At 31.3% G+C, this 9,654-nt stretch overlaps 2 protein-coding genes across 9 annotated transcripts in view; one reads left to right on the top strand and one right to left on the bottom strand.

Annotated features, from left to right (window-relative positions):
- LOC105562247 (uncharacterized protein KIAA0513) overlaps positions 1-5,435 on the top strand; it is a 14,448-nt gene extending 9,013 nt beyond the window's left edge. For 7 of the 8 annotated variants that reach the window (XM_012012931.1, XM_012012930.1, XM_012012932.1 and 4 more), the window contains 8 exons: positions 402-682; positions 842-883; positions 3,324-3,425; positions 3,577-3,737; positions 3,937-4,123; positions 4,527-4,749; positions 4,838-4,932; positions 5,033-5,435. In XM_012012931.1, the coding sequence (XP_011868321.1) occupies positions 402-682; positions 842-883; positions 3,324-3,425; positions 3,577-3,737; positions 3,937-4,123; positions 4,527-4,749; positions 4,838-4,932; positions 5,033-5,097 (1,156 nt within the window). In that variant the 3' untranslated portion in view covers positions 5,098-5,435. The remainder of the gene's footprint in view (positions 1-401; positions 683-841; positions 884-3,323; positions 3,426-3,576; positions 3,738-3,936; positions 4,124-4,526; positions 4,750-4,837; positions 4,933-5,032) is intronic. The other variant, XM_012012938.1, reaches the window with a different exon arrangement.
- Positions 5,436-6,814: 1,379 nt separating this feature from the next.
- LOC105562276 lies at positions 6,815-9,452 on the bottom strand. Its single transcript, XM_012012995.1, has 5 exons — positions 9,201-9,452; positions 9,025-9,145; positions 8,589-8,740; positions 8,152-8,301; positions 6,815-8,083 (listed from the first exon to the last, which is right to left on the bottom strand). The coding sequence occupies exons 1-5, from the start codon at positions 9,288-9,290 to the stop codon at positions 6,815-6,817; spliced, it is 1,782 nt and encodes a 593-aa protein (XP_011868385.1). The 5' UTR covers positions 9,291-9,452.
- Positions 9,453-9,654: the final 202 nt, after the last annotated feature.

The following is a 9,654-nucleotide window of genomic DNA, read 5'->3' as shown; positions in this document are numbered from 1 at the left end:
AATGATACAATACAAATGTAATATATTCGGGTTCGTCACCTTCAATTTTGTTTGTGCTTCTTATTGGCTTTACTTTATGGAATTTGATATAAAAATTTTTTAAATTTATTATATTTTTTGTAGCTTATTATATTTTCCTTCTATTTCTTATTGTGATATAGCTTTATTTTCTTCCTGTACTTCCTGTACTTCCTCTACTTCCTGTACTTTGCCGCATATTTGTTAGTATGGTATGTACACTATAATTTTGATGTAATATAAATTCTAATTGTATGCGCAACTATTAGCAAGTTATTAACGTGTCATACGCACTATAGCAAGAATTTACACGTGCCAACGAATAATATTGTAATGTTTGCTACTGAATATTCATGCTACAACACACAATATTTCGTCCATAGATTTGGTGCGGGATTATCCTACGAGGATTATGAGGCAATAGCGCGGCACAAATTGGAACGTCAGGGAAGTGCAAATTTTTCCAGAACGCGAAAGTATCCGCCTGGGATGACATACGAGGAAATAGCATCCTCCAGATCCTCGAGCAAGAAACAGGAAAGTCGAACTGAGCAGGACGATGTCAGTCCCGATCGCGACAGCCAGGAAAGTATAGAGCCCATTCAGGAGCAGGACATCAAAGCGACCGGACCCGATCCTTATGAGAAATTGAATTACAAAGCAGGTGATTAGCCCTCGCCTCCAATTATCCGCGGCAGACGTCGAATGCTCTTCGTCTTCGACGACGGTCGCTATCTTTCTTTCACTCGCGGTTGTCGCGATCATGCAGTTATCGAGACTCGGATGGAAATAATATGCTGTGTTCTTCTTTCTTTTCACGAAGCGAGGGCGCCGACCCGCTATCAGACGGTTGTTTTCCGTTTAGGTAAATGTAACAGTCAGTCAGTGTGGACTGCCCCTGTGATCTCACCCGCGTGTCCCCTCAGTGTTACACCTAGGGATGCTTCAGCTTAAAATATCGATACTTTTTACTTGTTAGACCACGTGAAGCACCGGTGAATATTATTTGACACTCTATTAAAAAGTAATGGCATTCTATAGTATTTGTGAGTTTTTGATATAGTGAGAGAAATGAAGGTTAACGCAAATAATCATTATGTTTTGTAGAAACCACTCTCTAAAAGTCAATCAGTGCATTGTCACTGAAAACAGTTATAAGTATAGCACTGAATTATCCATTATTATTCCGTGAATCAGTGAATATTACTGTAATATTTTCAGTGATAATCCACTGATTGACTTTTAGAGAGTATATTTTAGAAGAGTTCTTTCCACAAAAGATTATTACGTCTTTAACAGCGATGAAATATTAACGAAATTATGTTCCGATTTAATATATTTTTCTCAAGCATTGATATGCACACGCAGCTAATAAAATAAATTATCGACGTTCAAAGTGTACCCAAACAAAGTCTCGATATTTTAGAAGCTATTGTACTTACATCTTATCACATGCCCGAGTTTCTGACCCCTCTTCCTCAGCTAGATGTGATTAGCGAATACTAGTGCAATCGATATGTCCGCGTAACCCGGTGTTCGAATATCGGTGAGTCGATTGCGATGAGGCCTCATGCGGTTTGACCTGGAGATATTGATTTTCGCAATTAAACGTTTCATGATGCTTTTCAAGCTATTTAAATGGAGACCAGAATCTAATTTCTTTTGCCGTATCTAAATTATACAATGTATAAGTGAGAAATGGAAGACCCCTTTTATTCAATTCTGTAACATTTGTTTTCGTAGAGATTATATTGCTCGGATTCAAATATAATTTTAATGTGCATCATGTACATGCTTTTTGATTTCATTCTAGGTTTATCTATTTATATAAGTTTCAACAATAAATAATGAATATGGCGAGAATGAATAAATGTATCTTAAATTCATACTTTTTGAAAAATGAGCTCTCTAAAAGTCAATCAGTGGATTATCACTGAAAACAGTGAATAGTCACTGATTTGCAATTATAAGTGCACCACTGAAAATCGCAGTGGTATACTTATAACTGTAAACCGGTGACTATTCACTGTTTTCAGTGATAATCCACTGATTGACGTTTAGAGAGAGGACATTAGAAAAAGATGTATTAATTTGTATTATACATATATAACAAATCAAGTAAAATTTTAAATCGGAAGTTTTAAGAGAGCTATGGTTAACAACGTTGCATCTTTACATTTCTTTAGAATTAGAACTGCACAATTTATGCCAAAAAGTATGTAAAATTTCGTTGTATTAAATCATAACATTTAAATCAAAGTGACATTTTGTCTCGTTTTACTTAGTTTTTAATAAGTTTAATGAATGAATCTTGAAGAAAATAAGCTTAAACACTGTCGTCTTGGTTTTTTAAAATTATATTTCATTAATCACTCTTTTTTTTGGACGTGTTATATATAAAATTCAACTCGGCACTTGTATATTCGAACACGTCATACTTGTAGTTTCTTGCCAGACATTGCATCCTTTTGGTAAAGATGTTGTTATCTGTTTATATGTGTGCATACTTTCACACGAACTGCCTATTGCACCCCGATTGCATTCATAGTTTGAAAGAATTCTACGTGGGTGGGAAAAATTCCGTTGCGTGTGGTAACAGTCTCGCGATAAATAGTCGCACTTATCATCCACTGGACGCTTCAGTTATTTCCGCAACGTTGAGCGATACATTGTGAGGATGTATAGACAGTTAAGTAATATCGCGGATGTAAATATGTAACTGTCGATAACATATAACAATAGTCATTTGCGAGTGTGCGCCGCTGTACTTTGGATCATTTCGCTCAGAAAAATTTCATGACATTAACAAGTCAACAAGTGATTGTGGTAATTTTACGTCTCGTTAATGGGATATGAACAGTAGCTCTAGGCAAGTAATACTAGTATAAAATATTTATTTGTATAAAATTTATGTTATAACCGTATTAAAATTACAGATTATATTTATATTATTTGTAATAAGTATGGAAGAAAATATTGTTTTAATTCAAGTATAATTTTAGTGTATACTATAGACACGCTTTTTCATTTTATTTCGGGTTAATCTATTTATATGGGTTTTTTTTCGTGTTTAATATATAAATTCGGAATTAATGTAGCCGGAATATAATTGTGCAAGAGTGCTGGACACTTTAGTTGCATAGTTTAGTCAACTGTTTCTTTGTTGTTTATTTTTGTCCGACGAATTATTAGACTAGATTCGACTGTCGCCCGTGACGCACCATTGCTTGACACATACAATTATGTAAAGATTATATTCAAACGTATATTTGTGTGGCGTAAATATATATTTTTTTTTATTTTAGACATGCCTTGCAGCAGTGATTCTACGAGCGATCAAGATGGATATGGACCCAGCACTAGTCTGGATTCCAACATGGATGGTCGCAGAATGTGGCAACGATCGGGTATCAATTATAATTTTTTTATATGCTAATACATGGGTAACAATTTAAACAATTTATACGTTGAAGTTTGTCCAAGTAGAAATGTGTATGTATATGGCAATATCATAAAGAAAAGTATTATAATATTTATAATAAAATTATTATTGTTCAGGATCATCGTGTTCCGTTCAGTCTTGGGCTTCGAGTTTGTCGGCTGATAGTCAATCGGAGGAAGCTGCTGCGGATTTCATGAAAGCTTTTGTACCTTTGTTATTCGACGCGCCTAACACTATCGATCAAGAGCAAAAGGCTAATTTCGGTCAAATGGTTTTGGTATTTATCAAATGTTATGGAATATTTTAATTTCCTCATAGTGATTGCATCAATGTAGTTATTTCTCACAATAAAATGGATAAAAATTGAAGAGATTACAAAATAGATGTAACTCCTCAATGATTAATGTAAGGTACTAAAATTAGTAAAAAAATATGTTCGATTTGCCACTTGATTTGATAGAATAATGAACTTGCAGACAGAATCGGGAAGAATATGGTTCTCCAGGGTGGTGAACGCGAGAAGAGCACGTGCGTGTGTTACAGAAGCTTCATTTTATTCTTTAGCCCAGCATTTCGCAGTCGCGCTATTCGAATGCCACGAAGCGGACGATTTTGCGCCAGCTAAAAGTCTGATGAATATGTGCTTCACTTTTTATCACGAAGGTAACGAGAAACTTTGCAAAGTAGGAAAACATTAAATAAAAAAATTAAATTAACTGTTAATTTTTTAGTGTATAAATAATACAGGAAAATTGCAAAAAGTAGAATTGTGCAAACATTAATGACTAGTGTAGCACGTATTATAATAATATTTTATAATATTTTTTTTATATATTGTATATCATTATGTTACATCAATTAAATATATTTAAGAGACATAATCTTGAAACTAAATTATATGTATAATAAATACTTAGGTGTACACGATTACTATTAAATTATTAAGAAATTGCTGTGTAACTGTTATTAATTTATGATTCTTGCTTATTTTTACTTTTTTACTATTTATTGAATGTACCGCATATTTATGGTTAAAAAAGATTGTACGCTTATTCTGTGGTTTTAGTGGAAGTTCCTGGATTAGAGCCCTATCGTGAATATCTGTACACCCATTTACGCGTTCAACCAATATGGACGTCCATGAGATTTTGGACGGCTGCTTTCTTTGACGCCGTACAATGTGAGCGAGCGTCTAGACCGGTACCACCTAGACCGAAGTCATTAGATCAGGAAAGTATCGCCGCCGAAGATAGAAAGTTTCAAGCAAACATAGTTTTCGGACAGTTAGGGTAAATATAAATACTCTTTAATTGATTAAATAAAATACATATTTGATCATTTTATATAAATGTTTTTACTGTAACGATTTTTTTTTAGGACTTTTACTTGTAACATGCATGCTTTCGGCCTGTCACGAGTTTTATGCACAGAGTTCCTCCGGAAACAATGTATTATCGCGAATTTAACTAAAGGTAATTATTCAAATTTAATTAATATATCGAGGTAACACACTTTTCTGATTAGGAAATGTTAAGTTTAAAATAATGAAAATATCTCAATTTGATTTTTCAGAACAAGAGAAAATGCTGCGAGACAATATAGATCGAATGTTCGACGAGACCGAGCCATGGCGGTAGTTTAGTTTGAGCGAAGAGGTAGAACCGATTTTGAAAATCACTTTAAAGAAACGTTTTGTGACGTTTCTTCTTGAAAATATTTCCGACGAAATCGAATTGTCTTCGAGCGCAAAGAAAGCGGAGAAGTCAATTATGAAAATAATCTTGTTAATACCGTTGATGTATTACATCGACATTTGTTAAATTTTTCGCGGTATTTGACGCTGCATGGGTACGTCAATTTCTAAGATGCAAACACTGCACTAACCTCGCGCCTTAAATTGTGAAAGGTATTTAAATTTTACGTTTCTAAAATGAATATGAAAAATTTTTATAAAACCGCATTAAAACATTAATTTTATAACTCTAACAGAAATTAGGAAAAATTAAAATTTGAAAATTGGGATTTTGAGTAATTTTAAGTTTTGAAATGAACTATATAAAGATTACATAGCGATGATAAAATTAAGAATAAAAATGACAATAAAGTGAAAATCGAACTGCATTATTGACAGTTCAATTGAGAAATAGTTTGTTGGGTACAATTTGTTATATTGAGAAGGAATGAAAGGGGGAAGAAATGTTTTCTTAATAGTAAAAAGCACGTAATTCAACATATAGGCAATTTTTGATACTTAAGGATTCATTTTATCAATTCTAAAATAAAATTTCACACAAATGTTTCGGTAAGTAACTCTTCTGGCATGTTTTGTTCGAAAAATCTATATCTTTTACAACTAATAATAAGATCTTTTTTCCGTTACTTAAAATATTGACTACGTCAAATAAAATGTAATAAATAGTTTTGATGCGTTAAAAACGACTTTTAATGTCAGATAACAGTTTGTAGTATTGTTTATAATTAAATGTACTGTTTTTACTCTCAAATTAATAGCTAATGACAAAAACACGGATTACAATAGACACTTTATATTGCATTTTTCCTAGCACATATAGAAATCTTAATGCATTACGTGCTAATTTTGCCCTAGTTTAGAAATTCCTAAAAATTATGATGCATTTTGTAAATGAGGCTTCAAAACATATAAAAGGCAAGTATTTTATCTTTATTATTAAACAGAAATTTTTAGCACAATTATTTTTTTCTAATAGCGAATGTCAGCATATGTAATCGACGATTTGTGCATTCCGACGCCTTTATCACACACATCATGCAATGTAAATAATTTTTTGGGAAGAGCTTGTACCTAAACACATATCATCAAATGCAAATTAATACGCTCTATTTTATTTTATATATATACTTATCTACCTGCGATATATCTGCAAAGAAATGATAAACTAAAAAATTAAGGGAAATAAAGATAAATAAATTTCATTACCGCATTTCAGAATCTTTAAATTGTAAGTTAATAACCCTTACTGTTATATGTATACGTAGATATAGATTAAAGTAAAAATGTCTGGAAATTTAAAAGAGTATCGTGAAAGAGAAATTGTAAATCGAATACTATCAAATACTGAATTTATTTATTTTAAAATCTACAGAAAAGGAATTATATATAATTTAATTGATTTATTCATGCCTTACATTTTATAATAATTTAAATGTTATTATATACAAAATATATTTATTTTCAGAAATTATTTAAAAATTACTGTTTATTGGGATATCTAAAGCACAATTTTTTGAAATTCCTAAAATTATATGAGAAATCTTTGTTAAAGTTATTTATTTATTATCTCTTTTTATCAACTTCGGCAGTCTTCAAAAATTTTATTTAACTTCTCTTTGGACATCAGTATTTTTTTCTTTTCTACTCTCCAAACTATTCGAAGCGTATGGTTTTAGTGAGGACGTTTTTAATAAAGTCTTAGAAATAGAGGATTTCTTTCTATTGTTATTAACTTTTCTAGGACTTATGAAAGATTTGTCGTCAAGGCTTATGTCTGGATATGGATCCCATTGATTTTGAGACGGTACTAGATCACTTTGTTTCCAATTTAAAGATTTTCGAAAATCTTCTCGAGCTTTCAGATATTTCTCAGATAATGAAGAAGATTGATTGTCCCCTCCTGGTAATGATTTTTTGTTGTTTACGAGAGACTCGTTGGATGCTTCGCTAAATGGTTCAGATTTCTCCGAAAGCTTCTCCAGAATTCTGTCACCCCGAAACATTTTGTTGGAAAAGTTATTTATGACACTGTCTCCAGTAAGTTTTAATTGTTTCAACTTATCAATATTCTGAATTTCGTGTCTAATATCTAAAATGTCCCGTGTTTTCTTCGTTTGTTGTACGTAGCTAAAGTCATAATCAAATATGCTTCGTGGACTTCGAATGTTCTTCAAACTTGCATCGTTTACGTCAGCCAAATCAAAATTGCCATTTCCAACTATAAAATGATTCTCCAACAACGCTTTATCAGTATTAAGTATTTCAGACTTGGTCGCAATTACTTTTTTCTTAGGTTTGCTCTTTATTTTCGATTGAGTCTTGCTATGTAAATTTTGTGTTAAAACTGGAGACGATTTGATATTTCCTACGATATTTTTGGGTAATGTTGTTTTAGAAACAGTTTGCGTTTTACATTTTAATTTCTTTTCTTGTGTTGATATTGTTGATTTCATGTTGACGTTGTTAATTTTATTCGAGTATTTTTTCGACGTCCGGTTTAGTTGTTCGTCAAACATTTCGTTGTGTTTAGGGACACTTTCAGTTTCTTGTTTCGGTGTCGTTCTTGGCATAATTACATGTTTTTTTAAATTTATTTTATTCACGTTGATTATAGAATTAGTACTCTTTATATCTTTTGTTTGCAAAAGCGGTTTCTCGTGCTTTGTAGACGTGCGAAATCGAGTGTCAGGCATTGTTGTGGTAAGTGGAATCCTGACAAGATTCGCCATCGAAGATTCTGAGCGTTTTTTCGTCATATTCTTGATAGTTGACGTTTTGTTTAAGATAGATTTTGGTGCATCACTGATTGGTCTTATGAGTAATTTGTTAGTTTTTGCATTACTCGTAACTGATGATGGAACTCGAAGATTCTAAAAAAATGTATTTATGTATAATTGTATTACAAATTTTTTGTTTATTTCTGCTTATTATTTTGTACCCTTTGATCTTTGATCGACGCCTGCATTTGTATGTCTTTATATAATTCTTTCCAATCAGAGACTATAATCTTGTGCCTCTCTTCTGAACTAAAATTGGCGTTTTTGTCTCTCATATAAAGTATCTGCCAAACTGAATCAGCATTGAATACCTGATAGAAATACCATCTTTAAACAAGTAATAGGATTATATATTTCAATTTCTTTATTTTCTCTTATGTTCAATGTATTTTATTTAATAATTCTTTTCTAAAAAAATTTTTTTTAAATTTAACTTGTTTGTTCTGTTTTTATAATATAAGTAAAAAAAAGAATAATGTAGAAGAATAGGTACTTCGTTTGTTATGACAGCACAGGTTTCTTACTATCTTAAAAAAGAAACAGAGAAGCAGAGTAGAAAATTAACAATTACCATTAATCTTATTAAAAATTCTTTTACCTCATAGGCAATATGTGATAATGAAGATAATTTAATTATGTCGGTGAACTCCAAATATCGTGATATTTTTTCGATTAAAGATGCGGGTAAAGTTAAAAGAGTATTTTTATTTCCTTCAGCAATATTCTGTATCTGTTTTAATAAATATTTACCTGCAATATTGAAAATTGCAGCTTAGTAAAATTATTAAGAGAATAAAAGTAAAATTTCAATTTTACATTATGTTACATAATTTTATCTTTGATAAAGTATTCTAGAAGTATTAAGTTTTATAATACATATGTGTATGTGTATGTGTGTAATTTACGATGAGTATAATATAACATATTATTTTAAAATAATATGAGAAAATAGAAGTAAATAAAATTTCTATAACACAATCTGTTATGGATAGAGTTAAACATTTTGTTATAAGCAGAGATAAGAAATGTCTTACCAAATCCACGATGTATTTCGTTCTGCAAGGATTTTTCTTGATTGAATTCCGTAAACTTGGAGCGATATACGATCGGTGCTTTATGAGGTCCGTGAGAAATTCTCCATAGGTATAGAATTATCTACGAAATGTGGAAAGGTTAACAGAAAAGCAGATGATGTTGATTTCACCAGTACCTCGTCTTGAAAAACCTTCAGACTGTAATAATCTCTGCTGGGCGGAGGCGCAACTGAATACTTTACCAAGTATTCGAGCCTGTTGCTCATGCTTGACGGAATCACGTCAAGGAAGTTTAATCTGAATATCGCAATTTGTTGATTTTTTTATTGCAAAACGGCGTGTATATCGAATCGAAACGTATAGGGTGTACATCGTAAATATTAAATTTAATAATGAAATACTTTTATTAGCAACCTTTAAACAGACTATAAAGAAGAGATTTTTATTAAAAGTCAATTTGGGTTGAATAACAAAAAGTATAATTAAATGATTGTGTATAGATAGATAAAATTAAAGTTGATTAAATCAGGAAAATGCATATTTATTTAATATAAAATGAAAGTAAAGTTTTATAGAATAGAATAATAAATACTATTATGTTTGAAGTTATTTTAACAATTTGGAAGGTCA

The sequence above is a fragment of the Vollenhovia emeryi genome, unplaced genomic scaffold (genome assembly GCF_000949405.1).
Source record: "Vollenhovia emeryi isolate VEMERY1.0 unplaced genomic scaffold, V.emery_V1.0 DF939192.1, whole genome shotgun sequence".
NCBI classification, from domain to species: Eukaryota; Metazoa; Arthropoda; class Insecta; order Hymenoptera; family Formicidae; genus Vollenhovia; species Vollenhovia emeryi.
The sequence above is the reverse complement of the archived record's forward strand: the minus strand, read 5'-3'. Positions and strand labels throughout refer to the sequence as shown.

Coding starts and splice junctions, on each gene's coding strand:
- LOC105562276 (XM_012012995.1), bottom strand. CDS start 9,290: ATGAGCAACAGGCTCGAATACTTGGTAAAGTATTCAGTTGCGCCTCCG. Junction 9,146..9,200: donor TGAAGGTTTTTCAAGACGAG/GTACTGGTGAAA, acceptor CACATTTCGTAG/ATAATTCTATACCTATGGAG. Junction 8,084..8,151: donor CGTCGATCAAAGATCAAAGG/GTACAAAATAAT, acceptor ACATTTTTTTAG/AATCTTCGAGTTCCATCATC.